Source organism: Heliangelus exortis, chromosome 2 (assembly GCF_036169615.1).
Source record: "Heliangelus exortis chromosome 2, bHelExo1.hap1, whole genome shotgun sequence".
In the NCBI taxonomy this organism is placed as follows: domain Eukaryota; kingdom Metazoa; phylum Chordata; class Aves; order Apodiformes; family Trochilidae; genus Heliangelus; species Heliangelus exortis.
This window is the reverse complement of record NC_092423.1, coordinates 42,523,047-42,548,826: the sequence shown is the minus strand read 5'-3', so window position 1 is coordinate 42,548,826 and position 25,780 is coordinate 42,523,047. Positions and strand designations below refer to the sequence as shown.

Here is a 25,780-nt window from a genome sequence, read left to right as displayed (position 1 = left end):
AATGCTGGAAAACTGAGAAAGACGCCGTGCAAATTGCCTAACGCTTCTAAAAATAAGTGTGAGCTGCTCATCCTCCCTCCAAATTTTAGCAACTCCACCGAACTGTGCATCGTTGGTAACTGTGTCTAACGTGGTGTGCCGCAACTGGTGACTTACTACAGGAATTATATCAAGCAAGCTAAATACGGAAACGCTGCTTATAAATGCACGCACAAAACCCGGTCCCTCACCGACATCTACCCCCACCTTCTGCTACAAACCCTTCCCCCCTTCCCCCTTCCTCCCCAGCCTTGTTAGCTTCAGAAATCGCCTCTCCCGAGGCGGCTGCAGGTCCTGCAGGGAGCAGGCAGCAGCCCGGCTCCCCCGCCAAAGCCAACTGCGGCGTAGCCAGAGAAACGGGCAGCAAAAATAGAACAGCAGGATGGCTGCGCGGGGGCGAGGCAGAAACCACATCGCCAGCAAAACCTCCCGGCGTTATTTTAGGACTGATACAGCAGCCGTGGAGTTTTAGTGCGGTTTTAAAAAAATAAAAAAAAATAAAAAAAATACTCCCCGGGGGGTGGGGTGGGGGTGGGTGGGTGGGTGTGCCTGTGGAGGGAGAGAGGGGAGAGAAGAGAGTCTGCCCCGTTCCCTGCTGTCCTTTCCCCCGTCTCTGGCTTCTCCCCAGCAGGAGCAGGGTCTTGGCGGGGGGGGAAGGGGTTAATTGCGCTCGAAGGCGAGCGGCGGAGGGAGGACAGCCGGCGGTTTGAAAGACAGAGACTGGACAGCTGTGTTTGCTGTGGTATTTTTAAACGCATTAATGCAGGCTCCAATCACCCGGCCATGCTTGACCTATTTTTGGCTCAGGCCGGCCATTGTTCTATTTCTGCCGCCGCTGGGCCACGCGGGTGTCGATTCAAATGCAAATGAGTTATCGCTGCTGCTGCTGCTGCTCCCGCCAACTTCTCCCGGCCGGGGAGAGGAGAGGGACGCAGGGACAGCAACACGGGTCCGGGCTGGGGTAATTCAGACCAAACCATCCGGGGTTCCCGGTCGCTGGAGAAGGGAGCGTACTCGGTTTGATGGTTTTTAAAAAGGCTGTGCTTCTCCCTCCCTCGCCACCCCCCCCGCCCCGCTAGAAATCTCGAAGCGCAGAGATATTTCTCCAGTTCTTCTTCCACCTGCTCTTGGCCGCCCCAACGCCGCTGCTGAAACCCGGCGGTGCGCAGCCCCTGGCGCGCCCGCGGCTCCCTTCCCGCAGGCAGAGGCTGCCGAGAGGGCATTCGGGATTTTTTTTTTTTTTTCCCCCCTCTCCCGGTAGATATCTGTGCAAATGCTTAAACGTTGCTAACTGCCGAAGCGTTGTTATCTCGCAACCCTCGCTGGAGGAGGTAGGACCGCAGAGGGTCGTGCCTGACACCCCTGTGCAAGTGCAGTGATGAACCTCTCGTGTAGCTGAAGTGCAGACGGGTTGGAATATGCTGCAGACAATTTACGAGAGTGAATCGTGTTTTTCCTCAGATGGGGTTTCTGGACGTGAAAAGCTCTTGGCTCAGCAAAGAATGCACAGTATGATCAGCTCAGGTAAGAGACAGCTCCCTCCATACCTTGAACTTCAGTGGCTGACTGGGAAAACACAGCCTGGCGCGACTAGAAAACACCCCTCCTCTAAAAAAGTGACTTTGTTTTTGTGGGCTTTATGTAAGTTGTTAAATAATTACCTCTGTGACAGTATGACAGCTGCTGTTGCAAAGAGTTCCTCTCTTTTAGCCTGCTGCCTTCCTTCCAGCGAGAGCAAAATGCTCACAACCGAAATCTAGTTTGGGATTCCTTGTTTGTTTTGTTGTGTGGTCGCAAAATGGGGTTCGTGGCTCAGGCTTATTCACAGAGAGGCTTCCTCAGGCGGCCCTTGGCAGGAGGCTGCAGTAAGAGCCTTTACAGGCAGTAAACAGGATCTGGTCCTTCTGTGAGTTTCCTTTTCTTCACTTTGTGTACAAAAGGAGTTTAATGCTAATCCCTTTCTCTTTTCATGACAGTGTTACTTTAGAATGCCCGTGCAAATAGCTTAATTTGTTACTGGCAGTGGTAGTCATATGTAATGACTCACTGGATGTAAATTGGACATGTTTTTAAGGAAGGTATTTCAAAGCTACTCTGAAGAACACTGGACATTTCCTCGTTATCTGAAGCTATCCTTGTATTTTCTAGTTTCTTCACTAGCTGTGTTTGAGACCTGCAAATGACATCCTGAAGATGAATTAAGTTGGAAGAATTGTTGCCATTCAGATAAATGTCAATATAGACAGGCTAAAAAAAATATATAGAAATTTCAGGTTACTTTTGTCCACTCTGTCTTATACTCTGTGGATCCCAGTTTTGCTTTTATTGGGTTGAAACTCAATCTTTTGAGGCACATAATTAGCAGTTTTTTTATCCTAGGTTTCTGACTTTGTTTTACATAAAATTGGCCTGATGGAGGAATATAGGGTGAGTTGTTTACATGTACTTTAGTCCAGCTTACCTCCCTGTTTCTTTTTTTTTCTTTTTTTTTTTTACTTTTAAAAATTATTTTTCTTTTTTATATATTTTTTTAATATAACTTGGCAGTGTTCCTCAGTTTTTAAGATCAGTTATATGTGCAGACCACAGCTCTCTTCACGTGTTGACTGTTTGGTACACTTGTTGAGGCTTGTTTGTTTGTTTACTTTTTTAAAAGGCTGTTTATTTTCCTGCATTATACAAAAAGAAGTTTTACATGCATTTATTTCTTAAAAACAAATTTAGAGCAGACTGCTATTTTCAGATATGAAGATAAATTGTCAGAGATTTTGTGAAATGGTAATAAATTTCCTGTAAAAAGACAGGTATCCTCACCTCATCATTAGTGTTTGTCAATATGAAAAGTCAAGACTACCTCATAGTTATTATAGACTGAAGGAAACAATGAGAAATTGAAAAAGTGTTATGTGCAGTTTAAAATAAGGGGAATACCTGAGTGGACTGCAGATGGTTAATATTTAAGATAAGCCATTTTTCTGTTGATTTATTGAGCTTCTGGGTTGGTTTTTTTTCTTTTTGGATTTCTCAAAGAATTTACTGCTTCTCTTCTTAGAACTGCTTCTCTTCTTATAACTTCTTAGAACGGATGCAGATAACCAATTACAGTTCCTTTGCCAAGGACAGAGATCAGGTGAAAGAGTTGTTTGCAAATATGCACAACAAAGCTCTAGCAAAGACAGTGGGTAAAAGTAGAAGTTTCTCTGAAAGCAATATAGTTCTGCAAAGCTGTCCACAGTGTTGACCTTGTATTTAAGAATTATTGCTCTTCTTTGGATTTCCTGGACATCTCAGCAGGTGTCTCGTGCTTTTGTTTTAGCCAAAGACAGATAAAGACTGACTGCTTCCCCTCCCTCCTGTTGGTATTTTTTTGGTTTGTTTGTTTAGGGTTTTTTTGGTTTGTTTTTTTTTTTCTTCTTTTTTTTTTTTTAAGATTATTTCAGCTTGAACTTAGGTGTACACAGTGAAAATCTGTTGGGTTTGTTTTTGTTTTTTTTAAACTCAATATGCCACCATTTAACTGCCAGTTAATGAGGCTTCAGAAATAGCAATTTTCTGATTAGAAACATAAGAAAGTTCATAGCTCTGCTTTTCTTCACTGGAGACTAGAATATCATGTAGCAATTGATTTGTATCTCTAAGTATAAATTCTTAGCTATATTACCTTAGGCCCCTATAAAATACACAGTTTGCCCTGTATTACCAAGTAGAACAGACACTTTAAAAAGAAAGAAGAACAAAAAACAAAGCTCAGTGAAGAACGTTATCCACATAAAAGATGTTTAAATATGAAATTAGTGTAGGACACAAAAAGAATTCCCAGTGTTTCTTCTGGCCTTAAAAATACACAACTAGACTGCAAGTAGTTGACATGGTACATGGTCTGCAGTTAAGTTTATGTCACATGAAACCACAAGGCCTGGTGCTACTATTGATTACTTTGGGTTCCCTTCAGTTCAGGGTCTTGCAGAATCAGGCCTCGTAACTTTTAAGGTATCATCTCCTGTGCTGCATCTGGGGGAGAAGGAAATAGCCAGGGTATGACAATATGCTTTAGTGCTCGGAGGAGCTAGAATCAATCATTTGATTGATTTTTTGAAATTTGCTTATCACAGTGTCCCTACTGTAAAGTTACCTTCATTTAAACGTGTGTGACTTTTATTCAGGTTAAAAAGTTGCACATATTTAAGGAAAGAGCAGATCCCTGAGCATTTGCAGTCTTCACCCTTGATCTTATTTAAGTCTTTGAAATAAACACAACTTAAACACTCGGGGGATTTTTAGGTTTGCTGGATTCTAGATGCAATGGACATGTATTACAAAAATCTGATTTTATACTGGGATGGAGCCATCCCCAAAAAGGATGGATTCAATGGCCAGTGGGTACATATTTGCAATGCTAACTGTCTAAGGAATTTCTGATAATAGCAGACATAGGAAATACTTCTATCATGTGCAGCAGTTCTTCTGGTATTCCCTCAATTACTGCTTTGCCTGTCTGTCGCCATCCCTGCTTGTAAGTCATACTATGAATGAGATGATCTGGATAGGTACCAATCAAAAGTCTAATTATGAATGGAGCAATCTAGATCGGCACTGACTCAATAAACTGTGTAATTTGCAGACACCTACACCTTACTTCAGAGAGCAGTTTCAGCTATCTTGAGAAGACTGAACTAGATTCTCCCATATGGTACTGTTGCTCTAAAATGCAGCAGTAAGTGCTGTACATCTTTATTTAATAAAATTATGCTGATGCATTCTTATTTGATGCCGTAATTGTTTTAGTCTCATGATTAACAAAATAGCTCCGGAGTCTAAAGACTCTTACTTAGATGGAAATACTATTTAACTATGCTGTTGCTTTAATTTTGCAAAAAAATTTTCACCTCCCATGTGTATGACATGTCACCATGGACCCTAGCATTCAACTGGCCTCTCACCTTACCAGAAAATGATTAAGAAATGGTAAGTCCTTGAAAAAAAGCATTTGGTGCAGCACAGTCCATGGCATGAATGCTCATTAAAATGTAGTCAATACATAAGTGATGCAGGGCTACAGTACTCAAATAGGTGTTAGCTGTGAAGAAGAAGGAACCTACCAAGCTGTAGTATCTGTAGATGTGGGACTTCAAAAAGAAATGCCAAGTTCATTGTCTTGTGGCCATTTTATGTACTATGCTGTTTTCCAAAAGGGGAGGTTACTATGCTTGAATCACTGGCCCCCTTGAGACACACCCTTACACTGGCTTGTCTAAATCACACCTCAGCTTTTATTGGATCAGGCATCCTCTGCTTCCTGCCCAAAGCTGTTTCCTTGAAAAATCAAGAGTTCAAGGAGATCTTGAGCTTAAAGCCGTGCTTGTCACAAGTTGACGGGTGACTGGAGCAAGTTACACAATCCTGCTCACATCAGCTAACCCTTTGGTGAAATACAGAAAATCATACCTGTCAGCCTCAGTACTTTATGGGGCAAAATTATTCTAAAAGAAATATAACCATTCAGAATGATTAATTTGTTTCACTTAATCCACCTACAGGCTTGCAAAACACCTGCAGTTTCACAAATGTAGTAAGTGAATGTAGTTGCAGTGTTCTATTCCCTGCACAGTCAGAAAATTCAAAGTGTTTCACTTGAATATGAGTGACAGAATCAATGCTACACACATCACATTGTACGTGGGTTGACAGGTCCACATGAGCTATTTTTCCTCAGTAAACCCTTATCTACAAAGTTTATCTCATATGCTTTTATCTATTGTGTGGATGCATGACCACACATATGTGCTTATACACGTGGATTTTTATTGCCTTCAAAGAATTTTTTTTTGATATTTGCTCTCCCGTTTTTTCTCTGGTCAAACAAAACTTTTACCTGCTCAACTGTTCCTGTGGAGAGGTTGCAGAAAGCATACTAATTTAAAGGTTTGCTCTGATTTAATGAAAAACCTGAGATATTTGAATATCTGAATCAGGTAGCATGAACTTCTTACAGATACAAAATATTGCATATGTGATATCTCAAGCAATAACTTTTCAAGGAGAGTGAGAATAGATGTGCCAACCTTTTACTTTGTAATTCTCTTCAGAGTAAAAAATGGAGAGTGAAAATTCATTATGGCAAAATTCTGAGTAACAGCTGATGAGGCTTTTACAATGCCTGCCATAAGAGCTAGGTAGAAAAAAAATCTAGTGCTTCATAGTAGTTGCAAAAGTATTTGAATTAATTATTGCAGAAGAGTAAGGCCTGCGTCTTAACAACTGACAGTGAGAAGACATCAGCAATGTAGACCTGAAGATCTATTGTAGTTAGTTTTGAAGAGGCTCTGCCCAGTCATGTATGCTGGACAAGACCTTGGTTATGAATTTAGTTAGAACAAAAATGGTAAAGTGGAATGAAGGTGCTTTTCTATTTCATGTTGTTGCAAAGATACTGAGTCCAGCTTCTGGAGCTGCATACTTACCTGACAGTCTTAATTTGAATTCGAAGATACATTCATATGTTGGGGTAAAAACTTGGAAGAGGAATTTCAAAGTGCAAGATTGACAAGAATAGGAAGTTACAAAAGCTGGAAAGAAATAAAAAATTGCAGAACATAATTTCGAAACCTATTTGAGCATCTTTCCTGATACAATTAGATGCTGTATTTTATACAGAGCACTACTATTAGGCACTAGGTACTAGGCACTAGGACACTAGCTTGCCTCTCTTTGGTGTGTTGAACTAAATCATTTTATTGGAAAAGAACTTTTTACTCCAGCTGTTTATTATTTTAGCTGTTCAGCTTTAGAACACCTGTTGCTTTGCACTGCACTCAAGCACACATGCTTTCAGCCAGTCTTCCTTCCTGTAAAACTGGATACAGAATCCAGTTCATTAAGGTTTGTGTTGGATGTGAGGAACACTTGTAATGTGTTTTACTACCAGAACTTTCATCAGCCCTCTCTTTCTGAACCGAATGCTTGGCCTCTTTTTTTCTGTGCAATCTTTACAGGGAAAGCAAAAGCTAGGGAAAAGCAGAATAGATAGATAGCCTTAAAAACTTAGGTGCATGTCCACATTAATTTCACGTTTTGGTACAGTTGGTCAGGAAGGTTTCAGGTGTTGTTTCATTTTAACCTTTCCCAGCTACTGTTAAGGGTGGACTTTTTTATATGGTGGGTGTAATCCAAAGTATTCCTGAGAAACTAATTGGCAGAAATTATTGTTAAACACATGAAAATCTAAAATGCCCTGTTCTGTGGATCTCTTTAACAGGCTGACTCCTCTGGGTCAGTTATTCTTAGCCTAGTTATTTTCATCTTATGGCATTACAGGTCTAAGATTAGCCTGTTAGGCGTTATCATGCCATCTGAGTTACCTCCTAATATAACTGTACACCGGAATGATTATTTATAGACAGAGCATTCTGTCATTTTTGCTTTATTTCTGGTAGTTTAAATAAAGAAGAGCAACATTCAAGAAAAACCACAAATTCCTTCCTGCTGCCAAAACAACATGATAACTGCCTGCTGAGGAGCGAGGATATTGTTTAAAATGTGTGCTTGCAGCAGATGCAAACATCCTCTACATCTCCCCCACATCTACTAAAACAAGGTACCTCAGGGTACCATCGCTCCTGTCTCTTCTGGAGGAGGGAGGGGGATGCTAGATAGATGAACCAAATGATGGAGAAGACAGGGTTGTGGTTGCTGATGAGAACGAGGATATCCAGGTGCTATTTTTAGGGGCTGGCACCGTCAAGCTCCATGTTCATTGTGAACATGTCACATATGCACACAGCTCCTCCAAAATGGACCCCTTTAGTTTTGTTACATAAAAATGCTGTCTGCTGTTCAATTAGCCTTCTTCATGCTTTCACAGGCATAAGAGGAAGCTTCAGCAAAGGGACACATTTTTAGCAAGCCATTTTTTATGGCTGCTTCACAGACATTTCTGCTCACTAGAAAGAACTCGAATCCTAAAGGAGACTTGTAATTCAAAAACACAGTAAAGGCATGTTCTTCCCTAAGGAAGCACTGTGGGATCTTTATGATCACGTGTTTAACTGGGAGCAAGCTGTTAGTGACAGTTTAGTAAAGAGCAACAAAAATAGTCAAGTAGAAGATCTTCAGCTGGGTGTCAGTGCAGCCTCTGACTGCACTGTAGGTGTTGCTCAGGAAGCTGGCAGTTTATAAAATAGAGAAGTAACAAGGGATTATAATTATCTATTGAGCTGCAATATTTTCTTTTTACCTTTTCCCTCTAAATTCAATGGCATGTTTCTATCCTCATGCACGTTCTGGGTATAATCAGGGGGCACCTGATTTGTTTGCTTTAAAACCTTCCTACTTTAGCAAAGCTTGCAGTGTCAGTGGAAGCCTTTGCATAGTTGAGTGATATGCTGATGGTTTAACTCCCATTACATAATAAGCAGCTCGTTTCTTTTTTGTCAGACTGGCAGTTCTGTGCATGATTGTAAAGGTACTTTGGCATTTGGTATAATCTGAGCATAGCCAACACATCTGTTTGTTTTTTTGTGTCTCCCGGATGCAAACTCCCTCTGGCTTGTGGAGCGTACAAACAGAAGAGCTCCCAAAAATTCAAGCCCCTTGTGGATGAATGTGCTTGAAAAGCAGGATGTTTTATTCTAATGATAACATGTTCCTTCCAGTAATGAAACAATCATCAAAGGGAGACAAGAGTAGGAATGGGATGAATTATTTGAAAATGGCAAATGCATAAATCATGGTTTTGCAGTCAGAGACTGTTGTTCTCTTTCATGATCCCCGTGGTTGAAGGTATGCGTGCCTCAGGGAGGGTCCACATCTATTTGATTTCAGTGAAGTCTGGAATGAAATAATGAGGAAGCCTAAAGTTAATTTAATAATTTCCTGCAATTTTTCTTTTTTTAATCCAAGTTTCTTTTTTCTCTCTTGGTACCCAAGGCCACCAACTTGTTGGTGTTGTGCAGTAGCAGTATGAGAGGGAGTAGAGGAAACAGACTGTTAGTACCTAATGTTACACCGAGGCTGCTTCTGGTGCTTGTTACCCTCTTTTGAGTTTAGTACAATGTTAGTGATGGCCCTTTATTTAGCTATTCACAACTTCTTTCCTTGCAGACACAGTAAGTTCTTAGGTCTTTTTACCTACTTGTTGGATCTCCCTATTGAAAAATTTGTAGCTTTCCTAATTCTTGTGAAATCTTTTTCCTGTGGATAGAAAAGAAGTAAAACTCCTGGATTGTGAAAGGTTTTGATTCTCTAATTTGAATGTAACCTTGAAGTTTTAAATGCATAAAAGAGTACAGATATTACAGTATCACCTAAAACTATAAAATAAAATACCTAGCTTTTTTGAGGTTTCATGTTGACATGAGTAGTGATAGAGTTAGTATGAGGCACCAAATGAAAAATTGTCAGTATGGATCTTTCTGCTAACATGCTTGCTTTTACATGTAGATGCTTATTGTTAAAGGACTGTATAGAAACTGCTTAGATGCCTCAAAATGCTCACTCTAAAAAGGCTTGCACAGCAGTTGCTGAAATCTAGTGGGGCCTAAATTCAGGAGACCACTTTACCTTGGGATCTGGTAGATGCTCACCAGCCTGGGTTGTGCATATGCTCAAATCTGTTCCGAGCTCCCAAGACAGATCCAGTCATTCCCACACACATGTCAGAGAGTGAGCATCCTTTTATTTGCTGTCACTGTTTTTCTTAGTGGATCTGTTGCAGAAGAACAAGCAAGTTTTACCCTATTTGTTTCTTTTAAGAATTGGCAGTAGTTAACCATAGAAGGAAATAATAACTCTTACCTAGGTTTTTTCAAGGAGCTGGAGTGAAAGACTGGAGGGAAAGAGATTTAAAGAAAATAAGACTGAATTTTCTAAATGGAGTAGTAATGCAGAGGTGATCTATACAAACACTTCCTATGTTAAAATGTTATGAGGAAAGATAGGGAAGGCACTGAAGATGCAAGAGAATGATGTATGAGGTGGAAACCAGGGGAGTTTGAAGTACACTTCTAACTCTTCCAGAAAAGAGGAAAACTGTAGGTGAAAACAGTTACGAGAACAGTCAACTCCAACTGAGATGAGTGAAGTTTCTGTCAAAAAAACCCTCCAAAGCCATAATGAAGAATACATGGGAAAGCAGGAGTATTTTACAGTCATCTGAAGTTGTGAAAACCATCTCAGGACTGTGTTACTTGTGTAGTCACATAACATTCAGGGTTTCCCTTGCCATTGTACAGACTTGTTATATATATATATATATATATTGTCTAAGAGGGAGTCATTTTTTTGGGAGAGGTGCAGAGCACAGCATCAGTTTATACACACAGTACAAATTCTATACCTCACCGTCCCTAGCTACTCAAGTCCCCCCTCCTGCTCCCCTCCCTCTTGATGTAGTTCAGTTTTTCTAGAGAAACTGCAGAGCAATCTCACCAGCAATTTTCAGTAAATTCCTGTTGCTGTGCCACCTGCACCTCCCCTGTCTTTCCTCTTATGCGTGGCCCACTAGACAATTTTCTGAGCTCTGCTCTTATTTTCTGAGTGGGTTTTTTTTGTTGGTTGTTTTTGTGTTTTTTTCCTCTCATGCCAGTGCATACAGGGTGATAATGGGGCAGCTGGAGAACTTAGGAGGAAAGAAGAGAAATTACAAATGACAACATCAAAGGACTATAGGCAAAAGAATAAGAAGGAATGGTAATGCAGCTGAATTAAGTAATGGCAATGCTATGGATGATTAAGGATACTGACACAGCTATTTTGTTTAGAAAATAAGGGGTTAGAAATGGGAATATTTAGAAAAAAATTGCCTTGGGCTAGAATTCTCAAACCTCATCTAAGAGTGAATGCATCTCTCTCATGACTGGTCACGCATAAATACTTGTCACTGGAATGCATATTCAATTATAGATGCACATAGGCTTACCACCAATCTTTCAGTGTCCTCCCTTACATTCTGGAATTGCTATGTTAAAATTTGAAAAAAGTTTTAAAGATAGCTCTTTCACAAGTTAGTTCAGGTGAGTTTGGATGAGTGCCTAAGAAAAAGTGTTTTTCCTCCTCCTGCAGGCTTACCAGCCCGCAGGAGTTTGACTTGCACCCTGTAAACCTGCGTGTCTGCCATTCTTCATCTGCAGATGTCCAGAGGTCTGCAGCAGTACACATTTAGTCCTGAAGACCTCAGGAGCTCATTCTTAAGCACTTGTTTTTGTTATTCCCTTTAGGGAATGCTGTTGCTAGATCTGTTGTGGTGGAACTCCAGGTGTAGGGTAGGTTATAAGATTTAGTAGCCAAGTAGGCTTTGGTGTCTGTAGATTCAGAAAGAAGGGAGTGCATCTAAAAATAGGGACTATTACTGTGCTCGTTTTCCTCTTTCTCATTAATATTTTATTTTTTGTTATATGTGAATATGATGTATTTGTTTATGTAGCTGTATGGTACATGCCTATAGAAATAACAGCTGATGCTGCTAGGAAGGAAGAGCAACATTCCCATCCTTTCCCTCGTCCTGGGCTCTCATTCCTCTGCTGAACAGTCACATCCCTTGTACCAGCACAGATATTCATGTGTCCCTTGGTACTGATGGGGTGACCAGCTGACCGTGGTTGAAAGGTGCCCTCTGCTTCTCTGTGCTGCAGTGTGTGTGTGATGTTAACTGGGGGCAGAGGGCATCACCATTGGGGTTGGGGGGGGCCATAAGCCAGGAAGGCTCTCTCTTCTTCTTCCATGCTCATAAGCACAACAGGGTCTCTCTGCTTCAGCTCTGGCATATGATGGCTCCAAATACATGCAAAACTGCTGCCTGGGAAATTTTCTGTGTCCAGAGATCACATCCCTTGCACCTCTCAACATTTAAAAGACAGTGCCTAGAATTTCACACTCAATTAGCACCTCTTTAAGTCCAGTTAAACATGGGGCACTTTACCAGTAAGTAGAATTCATATTAATGTTGTCCCTCTGAAGCTGTCAGTAATTACCTTTCATCATCCATAGGGCACATTTCATCTTTTACTGCTGAAGGAAAATACCCTGCCAATGTATGCTGTTTTGTATGAAGTAGAAAATTACATCTGTGTAGGCTTGAGCAACCTGCGCCAAAATTGATGCACTGGAAGCAGGAGCCATCTGCACCCCTGAGCTGTCTGAGCTCTGGTGCAGTGTCACGTAAAGAGTCTCCAGGAAAGCCTTCATGACTCCAGTGTGCAGGTTTTGTTCTTTTTTTTTTTTTTAAACCTTTGCTTTGTGGAGAAAATGTTTTTTTCCAAACATTCTACCACTATAATCCCCCTGTCCTCATTTATTTTTCTAACCTAAGAGTGCTCTGGTATGCCCTTACCCTTTCTAGACAACCTGAAAATCAGTAGAATTCAAGTTATGGAAGAATTTGCCTTTGTGTGTTACCTTTCCTTGGAGTGTGATACTGTTCCTTGGTTACTACTTAGGTACTGGTATCAAATATTTTGCTGTGTAAATCAAAACCATAAAATAACTGTAACTGATGCTGACATGCTAACAAACACAGGTTAAACAGACACCACAGTTGCCACTGTTGTTGCAGTTCATTTCAAGCTGAAGGCACAGTTTGACTCTCACAGCAAGCACTGGGATGTGCTGAGCCTGGCAACATAAAATGCAGATGTTTTTTTGGAACAGAACCCTTCAATACAACTGCTCTCCACAAGAACACCCCCAGCACAAGTTTCAAGATCTGAAAGGAGAGAGTGCTTCATGGCTGTGAAATTCTGTGCATCTGAACTGGTCTCTGTTCAGACTCTGTCTCAAGTGGGACTGAAAAACCCGAAGCATTAGATAATAACGTTGGATAATAACATTTATGTAGGAAATAGCATACTGTGTCCCCATGTCAGGACTTGGTTTTTAGAATCAATTGTCTTTAATTAAGAGAAGAAAACTCAGCTTTCTCCTTAGTTAAAATGTTCAGATGTTTGAACTTCATGATTATGAATGGAATTACAAAGTCTACCCGGAAGACAGAAGTTGCTTGCTGCAGAAGAGGAAGGCTGTATAGATTACTTTTACATTTCTGTACTAAATTTACTTTGTTGTTATATAACCCTTGCTTGCACTCCCCAGAAGGCCTGGAGTTATGCAAATAATTCTCATTTATATTATGGTTGTCCTCTTCCAGTACAGAGGGATATATGCTTAGGTGGATATAAATAGTATGTGTTCCATGCAAAGAAAAGCATAGTGCAAATGAAAATCAGACTCTTTCTACTTATGGAAGTCTTTCCAAGCTCTTAATCATCTTAAATCCTATTAGCCTTTTCCTGTTTCTGACATGGCTCCCTTTGAGATAGGATAACTAAACTGGAATATTCCTGATGACAAAGCTGTGTTGATGAATATGAGATCTTACTTTTATCCTGTTTTCTGTACTGTTTTGATTTTTGAATCACGTGGTGCATTGACCACATGTTGTGACTGAGATGTCTTCAATCACAGCCATCTGGTTTTAAGGTTACATTAAGGTTAATGAAGCATGATACATGAAGGTATATTCCACTCACAGGAGAAATTACCATGCATGTACAAAAAATGAGTGAGCTCTCCTATTTTGATTCCCAGTCACGATGCTTTATGAGGACCTTTGGCATTCCTCGGAGCCTTCCATGAAATATCCTGAAGAGATTTGTTTCATCTGTAGTTTTAACCCAATCAATCTTTTTTCCATTATTCTTCTTTCCAGACCTCTATTAAAATACCAATTACTGTTGCCTCACTGCCACTCTCAACGTTTTCTTAAATTAAAAAAGAATATTTATTTCCCTTCTGCTTTTTATCTTTAAAACTGTTTCTCATCAGTGATGGAGTTCTAGTAACTTTACATAAGGGCCAGAGCAGGGCCAAAGTCCTTTGAGACACCTTGTGAAGGACATTTTGCAAGTCCAGGTACGTTCTGTGGACCAGATCCTTAACTGGTACCAAGTGTCACAATGCCACTGAAACCCAGGCCCTTTCCTAGTCACCATTCATTAACCCTTTGAAGTAATTTGTTATACTTTTGTGTCTCCAAATATGCAATTATAAGTCAAAGCTCATAACCGCATCCTAAGAAGTCAGTTTTCATCAAAATTGATTTGTTTTCTTAATGTCTGTGTGATTAAAACAAGTCAAATTAAAACAAAAATTGGCTCAGTTGTGGTTGTTAACAGAGGACATAGTTTCTGAGAGGACATATGGGAAAGAATATCTCTTTCCCTTTCATCTTTTAAAATTACATGCATGCCTCTTGTTTGGCTAAAACAATTTTTTTTCTACCTTTTGTAAGATTAATCTGTAAGCTCAGACAAAATATTAGAAATTTTAACTTGAAAACAACTTGTTTTAAAAATACCAGGAGATTAAAGCAATTGCAATAATTTCTGCAGTTCAACCTTGCCTAGCATGTTCACAATTATAGCAGTATAAGTAGATCATATTTAAAATGAACAAAGTATTTTTTTTCTTCAGCACTCATTTGCAGTACTGTCTGTCGTTGTGCTCCAAAGAGTTTAAAATGAAAAGAAAATACAAAGATTACAAATCTGATACAAATACTAGAGGATAAAACATATGAAGAGGGATTAAGGGAGCTATATTTATAGTCTGTAACAGAGAGAGCTCAAGGGACATGGGCACAGGTTATAAATAACCTCAAGGTAACCATATAAATGAAGGAAGGGAATTATTTGTTCTGGAAAGGTGGTGAAGCACAGAATAATAGCTTGAAGCAAAGCAAAGCAAAGTTTAGCTTAGATGTTGGAACTTTGTAGCAGTGTGAGGTGTAGAGGGCAGAGACACAAATAAGGAAGGTAAGAGGCTGAAGCAGTACCTGTGTAGCACCAACTACAGCTATTTGACTACAAATCAAAATTATCCATAGATGGAGTTGTGTTGCAAAATTCACATGGATAGACTTATTGATACAACTTTTTTTTTTTTTTTTTTTTTTTTTCCAATCTGTTATATTTTCTAATGCCCCCATTTCATGGTATACATTAATTTCCCATGAAGACTACATAGATACAACACTTCTTCCAAGTTTATTATGCAGCTTTAACTGGATTAAGGTGAAAAAGCTGCTATTAGTCAATTATAACCTGATTTAGTACTGGAATTATAAAGTCATTATTTTAATCAAAGCGTTCAATCTCCTGCCATTGTTTCTGTGAGGAAGAAGAACCCCTCTTTTTGTCAGTCCCCAGATAAGATTGTGACTTCTGAACACCATACCCTTAGGTTGCTGATAAGCAAAATAGCTTGTGTGAATTGTATTTGGTGATGTCAGAGCATTGGTCATTTGCTGCATACTGCTGACTTCATTAGAATGAATGACTTCATTATATGTCAGGTACAAGCCTGCTGAAAATAAAACTCAATACAGCTATGACAGAAGGAAAAGGGGGGAGAAAGAGCAGGAACAAAATGAATTGGAGTCTTTTAACCACCCAATTGCACCCAGCTGTAGATATCTCAAAACAATATGGTTCCAGCCAAAGTCATCACGTGTACGTGTTTTGCTTTGTTTCTCCTTTAGTTAAGTGTGTCTATTGGCCTTCCTAATACTGGAAATATTAGTTTGCAATTTAAAATTTTTAGACAAGATGCTTTCACTCTAACCCAAGTAAGAAAGGTCATGTCACACCATGCCATCGAGGACAAGAGAGAACGAAAGACCAGAGTTCTTTTCAAAGTGGTGTCAAATATGTTTGAGAGTGTGTGTGGGAGATAGGGTGAAAAATGGCAAAGATATATTTGGACCTTCAACTAATGACATAGCACTTACTTGAACATTCAGCAGATATGTGACTTTATCAGTATTCAAGGACTTTTTTATGTCTTAAAAGCAATACAATACAACAAAATATTGCTATATGACTGTGCAAAAGTTTCAATAGAAAATTAATACAACCACTTTTTTTGCTTGTCTAACATCTAATGCATTAGGCAATAATCAATTTGAGGGACTTACAGTTTTATTTGTTACATGCAACCCCATTGTAAATGTTAAAGTTAACTTTGATCAAATCAAGGAGAGTTCTTTGGATTGTGTAGCTTCAAAAAGTATGTGTATTTGTGCAAGGAAAGAAACATAATTTCTGCTCATTTCTGCCCAAGATTTCAGGCCCAGTAGTCTTATATGCTTGAGCTGTTAGCACCATTTGACATCTTCACTGCTGTTAAGCAGTGTCTGCTCTCAGAGGCTTTTGGGCACACCTTAGCCTGGCCTTGTTCACCAGTAGTGGATTGGATCCACTGTATAATAGTTAAGAACATGGGCCTTTCATCTCTCAACCATTCAATTGACACTTGGTTCTTTTTCCTGTTTTCTCTACCACTTCGCTGGTTATTTTCTCAGCTTTCAAAAACCTCTGTCCTAATAAGATGGTTGGTAATAGTATTTCATGTGGATAACAGAGAAAACAAAATCCTGTATGGTTGAGAGCAGCAGTGGTAGGAATTTGATTTTATTCTTGCCACCTCTTCTTGCCATCCCTTCTTGGCTGCACTCAAAATCATGTTTCTGCTTTGGCCAGATGGCAACAGTGGAAGAATATCTCCTCATTCAGTGGTCACCCACTGAAATATGGAATACCCCACATGCCAGGTGGCTATGGTGGTACACTGCTGTTAGATAGACAGGATACCTCTGGTCCTCTGGATGTGATACAAGTTTTAAAGACAGTGTTGGAAATCTGTGGGAACCACCTGTGGCCTCTGATGAGCAGGCTCTGGCTACCTCCTGGAGTAATTTGCCTCATTTCACTCCACGACTTTTCAAGCTTCCAGGTTGGCATCTGAAAATTGCCAGTTTTGTGAGTACTGGTAGTCTCCCTTATGTGAAACAAATGTTCTTTAGGAAAGTTCCAGCCCTCAGGAGATCAGGCTGCTAGGAAATGGGAGTGCTGGTTTAATTTATGAAACCTTCAGCACAGAGCTGTGTATCTGTAGCCTGTATTCAAAAAATAGTATTTCTTAATTTTTTTTTCCTTCACAGGGCTTGCAGTATCTTTCCTCTGTTTCCTTTGAGTCTGTTCTCCTCCAAGCTGGGAAGGTTGTACCTCTTGTGCTGTAAAAGGTGTTTCCCAGAGGTTTGGTTTAGAGATGATCCACACAGTATCAAGCAGAGTTTGCTGAGCCTCATCTTGGGCTTCCCTGAGCTGCTGCTTTACATTGGCAGAAAATCTCAAGGGTGTTGGGACTTTGTAGTAGGGGTATGGAGGTCCTGTACACACAAACGTACTCCTCCAGTCACAGAGGAAATAAAGTGAAAGTGTTTATAATCTGTCTGGCTTGTGATTCTTTGTCCTGAAGGATGTCACATGTGTAAGATTTGCTTTTGTTAGTTATAGTTCTCCCGTGCATTAAAGGAAGAAAAACCTTGGGGCGTGCTGAAAATTAGAATTGACTAAATTTAATTACGAAAAATAGCTGTTAATTTCCCAAGATTATTAAGTTCGCAATTTCATGTTTACTATGGCTTCTTAGATCAGAGAATAAAAAAATCAATCTGCAACCCATCATGTTTCCAATGTCTGGAAACGGCACTGAGGTGAAAAATCTAGTTATTTGGCACACATAGTGGCACATTTGATGTTTGTTTTATTTTAAATGAGCTGTCCATAAATATTTTCATACATTTTTCTGCCAAGAGGCATCTGTCATCCTGTAAAAGTCCTTATCACTTTATTTATTTCACCTTCTTGATTGACAGTATTGCTTGTTTCATATTGACCTTTCCAAAGTTAAAGAAGAGCAAGTCAACTTTTTTCTTAACTTCTGTTTCTATTGTTATTTTCCACTTGTTCTTTCTCAGTTCATATAGGGTTATGGATTTACTCATTTGGAATGACTGGACACTCCCTTTGTGTGATGAAACCTGTCCTGAGGAGAAAGAATCACTAAATAAGAAAACCCAAAGACCTTAGAAAATTAGTTATAAATTGGGGAAAAATAAGTTTGATTTGCATTTTGTCTGTGCAGATGTTAGTGTTTATTCAAATTACTCGGATAATTTGTTATCACAAAATAAAACAACTCTTAGTTATTCTGATAACAGTCACTTTGAAGTTTCTGTCAGATTCTCCCAGGGAATGTTTGGTTACATGATAGAATGTGTAGTGTCCAGTAGATGGGCCAGGTCCTGCACACTTCATGCTCTGATTTCATCTCCTAAATACTGCAAAATGTGCGTCAGTTATTGACAGTGATAAGAACAGATACCCAACTTGTCCAAAGTGTGGAAATTTGTTGCTCTTCCAAAACTAACAAACTGAAGGTATGTCTGATGCCAGCTGGTAAAATCTGGGATTAAGTTGCCTTTTCTTTCAATCGCTTGTCTTTATTTATGGAAAAATATTCAGAAAAAGTTACCCTCTGATGTGAAATTTTCACTTGCTTGTTCTTAGGCCAAAAACAAATGGCTTACATACTTTTCCAAACTTGAAAGGGAAAGCACAAAATTAAGTATTATTATTACTTATTATAGAAAGAACAAAATCATGTGCTATTGTTCTTCAGTCTTTCAGGAAATGTTTTATCTTTAGAATAGAGGCCCCAGGGCTGCTATGCATGGCTGAGCCTGAAGCCTCTACAAAACTGCTTATTCTTTCTTACACATTTCTTCTGGCACCTGTGCCTACATTGCTGTTGTTGATGCTTGAAAAGTAAGAAAATTATATAGGTGGTTAGGCTATGCTGAGCTCCCAACTGCGAAAGCTACTTTGCTGTAAGTAAGCAGAGAAGTACATGAAAGCCATTGTCCCTGTTATTACTGCACTGCAATCATTCCATTGGGAACAGCCCCAGGACAAGTACAGAGGTCATTGTGTGGAAAGGGCCATAATTCAGTTTTCTAAGTCTGGAAAGAAGTTCTCAATGAATAAACTTATAAATAAAATAATGTGTTGTGCCTCTAGAACTGTGCATACCTTCTCTGTTAGAATGTTGAATATTCTTGCTCTGATCCAAGAAGGGAAGTACCCTATATTTAAAGCTCTGTTGTTTAGAGACCCATGAATTCTTCATCAATCTGGAACAGTAGGAATTATACCTGGACCTAAGTCTATAAATCTATTATACAGAAAACATTTTGTTGAAAACTTGTGAGGGTTCAGGTCAAGAAGTCCTTATGTGTGGAGCTAGGTAACATTAAAAGACTGTATAATAATTTTTTAGTGATTAATGGTTACTTCAATGGTACAGTCAAAGTCCTACACTTCTGCTGTCACAGTAAATGTCACTAAATCTTTGACTTAATAGACTGAAAAGTTTTGTGTGGTCGTAAGTATTCAAGTCTTCAAATTAAGAAGGACTTTTTCCAGTGGCATTGCTAACTTGGTTAGATGTTCGTCACTGTCTTTAACTTTAGTGAAGCTTTTTAAAGTGCTTTTTAAAAATCATGTTCCTTAAAGCAGAGGTAAGTGTTTTGAGGAAGTCCCTTTGGTAGGAGGGGAAATGAATGTCTGGTTTCATGCTTACAAAAAACTTGGTGAAATTGTTTGATTGTGTAGGAAATAACAGAATTCACAAGTTCTTACATTGGATAAATATTTGTTCCCAGGGAAGAACTAGGGAGTCCTTTCTTTCCCTGCCAAAGCTGTTTCAGTCTTACTGTTTAGCTTCTCATTCTATTTTTTTTTTTCTTTTTGTGTCTATTATTGCCACATTTTGGAACCAAATTATAAAGGAATTGTCTTTATAGCAGTGGTGAAAAATGGTGAGACAAATCTCAAGTTTGCCTTTGAGATTTTCTAACATTTAACTAACATTAACTAGCATTTACAGTTTAGAAGGAAATAACACTAATTACTGGTGAGGTTTGTTAAGGTACCATTCAGCCAGATTTTGTTGGCTGAATTTAAATTGCAGATCAATTTGGGCTGCTGATAAAATGTCAAGGTATTCTGTCTTCAATTAGCACACTGCAGTCTTCTCCTTTCTAGCAGTTTAGTTATTCAAGCCAGGGCAGCTGAAAGCAGCCCTGGTCTAATTCCAGGTGCCTTGTTTGGAGGCCAGAACCTATTGCAGCCTCAGCTGTCTTGCAGACCTGATGAAAGGCCCCTTGGAAATGGGAAGCATAGGAAGAGGGGCAAAGTGGAAACTGATTGGCCAAGGAGACTGGGAATGGCTGAGGACTTCTGAGAAGCCACAGGCATGGTGGTAAGGATGGGAGTAGGTGAACAGGAGGACCCAGGAGTAGGTAGAATGGGAGTAATAAAGAATAAATGGAGAACCTGAGAGGGGACAGAAGTGCAAGAAGACAGTAGGAATAGGAATCACATCCTCACATTTACTTCCTGGAAGACTTCTTAGCTATGTCTAGAGCAGATGAAAGATGGAAATGTTTCTGTAACTTAGTTGTTCCATGCTTGGCTGCAGGCATTATAAACTTCACCCTGCTTAGTGAAATATATTCATTTCTTCGTGACTCAACTTTTTGCAGCCTTACAACACTTTTTGTGAAATATGGGAGGTTGTTGTTGCTGTGTCATGGATGCAAACTAAAGCACAAAGAATTGAAAACACCGACATACAAAATATCTATGAATCCATGGTGCCCTCATTAAAAAGATACGGATTTGAAGTTTCAGCATGCTTTATTTGTTTAGCACTGTTATGTCAGGAAGAGTTTGGGGGCTTAATGTTGTCATAAAATACAACAGATGTTCAATTCATCTTACTTATCTTTAAAAAGTCAAACATTTTTGTGAGGCAAAATATGATGTATCTTTATCTGGGGTGAAGTGAGCTTCACTACAGGCAAGGAATAATTAGCTAATCCTTCTGCCGTTCTTGGAAATATTACATATGATTTCTCAGAGTCATAACATTTTCTTGCAACATATCATTGGTTTGGGTTTTGCTAAAGCCTGTTTGGGTAAGAACTGGTGAAGGTGAGTGACAGATACAAAAAAAGTGCATAAAATATAGTTGTAAGAAATGCTTTCAGTTCTTGTCAACTGTAATTGATGTTTCTTTCTTTCCAGTGGCTTTTCTTCAACACACAGGCTGTTATTTTGCTGACTCACTGTTACAATTTCAGAAAAATCCTGAAAAATTAGCATGTTTTCTATTTTTTTAGATTAGCTTTGGATATATTATCAAAATGGCTGTGGATATTTTACCTTTTAATCCATAATTAGCTAGCAATACCAATAAACCTACCTGAAAAGTGTTTTCCAAGCTTAGGAAGATTGCAAAATTGGCAGCTTGATGTATGACAGAATTGAGCTACTTGTGCAGGTGATTATAAATCATACACTTGTTCAAGGGATAACCTAGCACTTGTATAAAGCAGGGAAAGCCTTTACTATAATAAGCAGTTTGGGGTGGGGAACACTTTGCACTTTGATTACAGTGACCACAGGCTTATCCCACACCTGCTACCACCGGAGAAGAGCAGTCCTTTCCAGTGGTTTTGGGTAACTGTCCTACCTCTGAATCTTTCTGCAAGAACCCAGGAATTGCAGAATTCCTGTCTGTCAGTGGCACTTCTTGGTGGCTTCTTAAGTTAGGACCAGAAGGAAAAGCAGCAGTTAAATATAATACCCTGACAGCGGGCTCCCAATAACTACCTGGACAGATCTGTTTGAATGGTGTGTCATACACTGAAGTTACCAGATTAAACTCACCCCTCTAAATTCTATGCTCAACTACAAATGGGATTACCCAAATGTAGTGAAGATAAGGCCTCTGATTAACCAAGTGTACAATTTTCTGATATGTAAAAGAACCTTGGCTCGCTCTTTGCACTTGCTTGTCCCTGAGACATGTGCATAGCCACAGGGATTCCTGTAAAAGGAATGGTGTAAGAATAGCTATTCCCAGACAACAAGCCTGGAATCAGTTTAACATGAAAGTCTACATTTAACTTAAGCACACTAATTAGCAGTTTTGCAATCCCTACACTGAAGTATCTTCCTCACATTTGGACTGTCTTTTGAAGGGTATCTCATACCCTTACTTAGGTCAGTTTCATTTATGGTGCGTGCTACTAGTGAAGTAAAGCTATCATACTGTTCTACATCCTTTTTGTAAGCTGGAGTTAGTTTCATTCGTGACTTGGGACATACTTTTATACCCTGTCTCATTAGATGCTTTTTTGTAAGTCCCTGATTTTTGAGGTTTTAAAGGAAGTATTTCAAATGTCATCACCAATTTGAATTTATGACGTGAGCTATGGTCATGATTTGTTACGATGCCCACAGCTTCTGAGCTGCAAAGAAAAAACAAGTGATATGGAGAGAAGGAAGCTCCAATTCATTGTTTCCCTCCCTTTTGCTGTCAGTTAGCACTCAGTAGTTACTACTTTATGAAGTAGTAATACTTCATATAATACTTCAATACTACATATTTCTAAAACCTTATGAAGTTTTAGAAATATGAAAGTAATTATTAGTAATATTAATAGCATTAGTAACTACTATAGCAATAATACATTTGGACTCCATTGCTACTTCCAGTGGTACTAATCCATAAGGTATGAAAGGCAGACAGAAAGACAGGAGAAAAGTTGGTGGAATTTTCCTGGTAAATCTTGTTTCAGAACAGTATTTTATTCCTGGAGTGGTAAGTGGTTCTTTTGTTAGCATCGATTCCATTTTGTGTATTTCATGGTACATAGTGCAGAATGGAAAGGGATCATGAAAGACTTTAAAGGAAAGAAGATAAAGCAAAACCTAGATTTCACCAGTGGAGAAAAATGAGAAGGGGGAATGGAGAGAAAGGAGCAGTGCAGAAAGTAACGTAGTGTATGTTAATACTGTGTTAACTTTGTTAATAATGTGCAACTGGTTAATACTGTAAGAATCCTCAAGAACTTTTGATGAGGATAAGTAGACAGTATAGAAAAGGAGGAATGATATCCTATTGAGTTACAAACAACACACTGGCAAAAAAGAGTTAATTAGGTTATATTCTGGCAACAGAAAATCAAATGTGAGGTGACGTTTTAGCTGTGAGGCCCACTTTAGGCTGTTGAAAAGTAGTGGAGTACTAACCATGTTCTATTTTTTCCACAGCCTCAAGAAAACCTCATGGCTGCAGTGTCGCTGCTAATTTGCTTTTACATTTCATCACACGTTAGTTTTCTAAAGTTCATTGTATGTCTTCTCAAAGCTTCTGTTGGACCTTTTTACATTTTAGAGGTAGATAGTTGTGAGGGATGATTACACCTTTTTTATACTGTTAGTATAATAGCTTACATCACTATTAAGTGTCTTAGCAGAATTAGAAGCAAATACTCTGCCTCCATAGAATTAATTCTGTAACTTGCTGGAATTTTTCTGAAGCAGATGTCCCTAGGAAAGCTGAAGAGCTAAGTGGAAGCACATGCTCTGAGCTTGCTGTTAGGTATTCAGGGCATATCTCTGCTGTTCCATTATCTCTTCTTTCATTTAGGTACAGGATTGCTTCCCTTACTCATTTAACAGTGAATGAGAGGGAGAAGGAAGTGGCTGTACTGAGCCTATATTGTTTCTGCAAGGGTAGCTTATAAACAGATTATCAAAACAAACATTTGTGCCACTCTTCATTCCATGAATAGAGAGCCATCTGATAGTAGTCAGCATGATGCATCTCATAGAGGACTTGAATTTAATACCAGTGTTAGGCTTTATGTAAGAAGATAGCCTATAAAACTGGAGCCCTGCTTTGCTGTGTCGACGGGTCTGGAGCTCAGAATAAAACTGAGTTCCCTGCTTTAGCTGTAGCTTGGTCTTAAAATAACCTAAAGAAATTATAGTCCTGATTACAGAGAAAGTGAAGGACTTAGAACATTCTCCTAATAAAGCCACGGAACAACACAGGGCTTAGTCATCTGTAGTCTGTCTGTAACAGATATTTCAGAGAGGAAAACAAGCCTTTGAAATTAGATAATTTGATTTGCAATCAGGCCTAATTATTTTAAGAACACAGAAAACCTTTGTTTTGGCAACAATATTCATCTGGAATCCAATTAGAGGAGAACAAGCCATTTTAAATATAATGGATGCCACATAGCATCCATAAGAAAACATGTCTCGGGGAAGACAGCTGTGTTTGAACTGGACTCACCCTCTAATTTTTCTTATTGCCATTTTTGAAATAAACAATTGGGCTCAAAGGGCGTATCACCCTAAAGGATAAATAAAATGCTTGTGACTGAAAGTGCGTTCAAATCCACTGCATGATAGACAAAAATTAAAGGGTCCTAGGGGGAAGTCTTTCTATCATCTTCTAAGTATAAAGTAACTTTACAGAGGCAGAAAAAACTTCAGGAAAGTAAAGAGCACTAGAAGAAAAATAGGGCCATCCTCACTTAAAAATGCAGATTGTAAAGCACCACTAACGAACTAGAAAACTGTGTAATTTGGAATGTTTGGTTTTGGTGGTGTTTTGGTTGGTTGGTTGGTTGGTTTTTTGCATGCTATAATTTCAGTAAGTCTTTATAAATCACTAGTGATATTTAAAAGTTTTGTCATTTTGCACGTTGAGCTTATAAATGGATGATGCATGCTAATGAACTGGTCAATAGATATTGTTGTTCTTACAGATTAGCCATGGGAGATAGGCAGTGCCTTTCTTGTGCTTGTTTAAGAATTAGTGAGCATCCAGTGCAAGCCGAAAAGTTTGCTGCCTGTATAGTTTTGCTGGAGGCAGGCCAAAGGCATACTGTATTATTTACACAGTGATAAGCTTTCTTTATTTGCTCCACTAAATGTGGATAATTATCACTCATTTTAGGTTTTTTCTGTGTAAATGACGCAGATGTCCAGACAACATATTTGTAATTTCACCCCATCTGTGCTAATTTTTCTATAAATGTTCCGTTAGTGCAGCAATCATCCTGTTTTATCAACATTATCTGCAGTGTTGAACAACATGCAAAGATGTGACTAATATTCAGTCCTCAATAAAACAGAACATACCAAACCCTCACCCCGTCCCATCCCAACCCACTATCATGGTACAGTTGGAAATTTTCTGGAGTGTCTTGGTTGGCCTTGGCTTTTGTGGTTTTCTGCAGCTGTCTTCCCCTGACACTGTGGTGCCAGGGGCCAACACAACAGATTCTCCCACCCTCTGTTCAAGGCATTATGCAGCTAGATGTATCTGGTTATCCAGCAAGAAAGAAGTCACAGAAATCTTTTATGTATGTATTCTGAAATGAAAGGGCTATGCTTTAGAGCCTCCTCCTCTGCACATTGCTGTGTGGAATGAGATAGCTAAATAGAGACTTTTTTTTTTTTTTTTTTTTAAGTCCTCAAACTGGTACCCAACTTTGTATCATGCCAACAGGAAAAGAGCAGCGTATAGGAACTGCTCTGCTTTCATTTGCTTCTGATGTGTTGTATGTGGTTGGTTTCCCCCCCTTCTCATAAATTACCACAGCTCAGCTCTACAGAGGCAAGCTTGCATTGGAAAAGACCCCACAATGTGTATCATAAAACTTTTTTTGAGGTCTGTTTAAGTAAATTGCCTCAAATTCATCAACCTTGCTCATACTCACCCATACGAATGTTGTATATATATAATTAATAGGAAATTAATGTGGGAATTAACTAATGGTCATTCAGAGGCAATGTATTCCTAAATTAAATTACTTGGTCATTTATAATTTGTCCAGTCATGTCCCCCAATTCCTGGAAGCCACCACTGCAATTTGCAGTTTTATAACCTGGAAAAAATATATTTCCAGAATCACAGCCATGTTAAATGATACAAGCAAAAGAAAACAATCTTGTATCATAAAACTGCTAAGTATCTC

At 39.1% G+C, this 25,780-nt stretch overlaps 1 protein-coding gene across 14 annotated transcripts in view; it reads left to right on the top strand.

The window, feature by feature from the left end:
• HDAC9 (histone deacetylase 9) overlaps positions 1-25,780 on the top strand; it is a 458,285-nt gene that overhangs the window by 184,086 nt on the left and 248,419 nt on the right. For 8 of the 14 annotated variants that reach the window (XM_071735762.1, XM_071735760.1, XM_071735754.1 and 5 more), the window contains one exon: positions 1,501-1,563. The exons of 3 other annotated variants lie outside the window; for them this stretch is intronic. In XM_071735762.1, coding sequence (XP_071591863.1) covers positions 1,501-1,563 — 63 coding nt within the window. 3 more of the 14 variants (XM_071735764.1, XM_071735763.1, XM_071735759.1) reach the window with 3 other exon arrangements.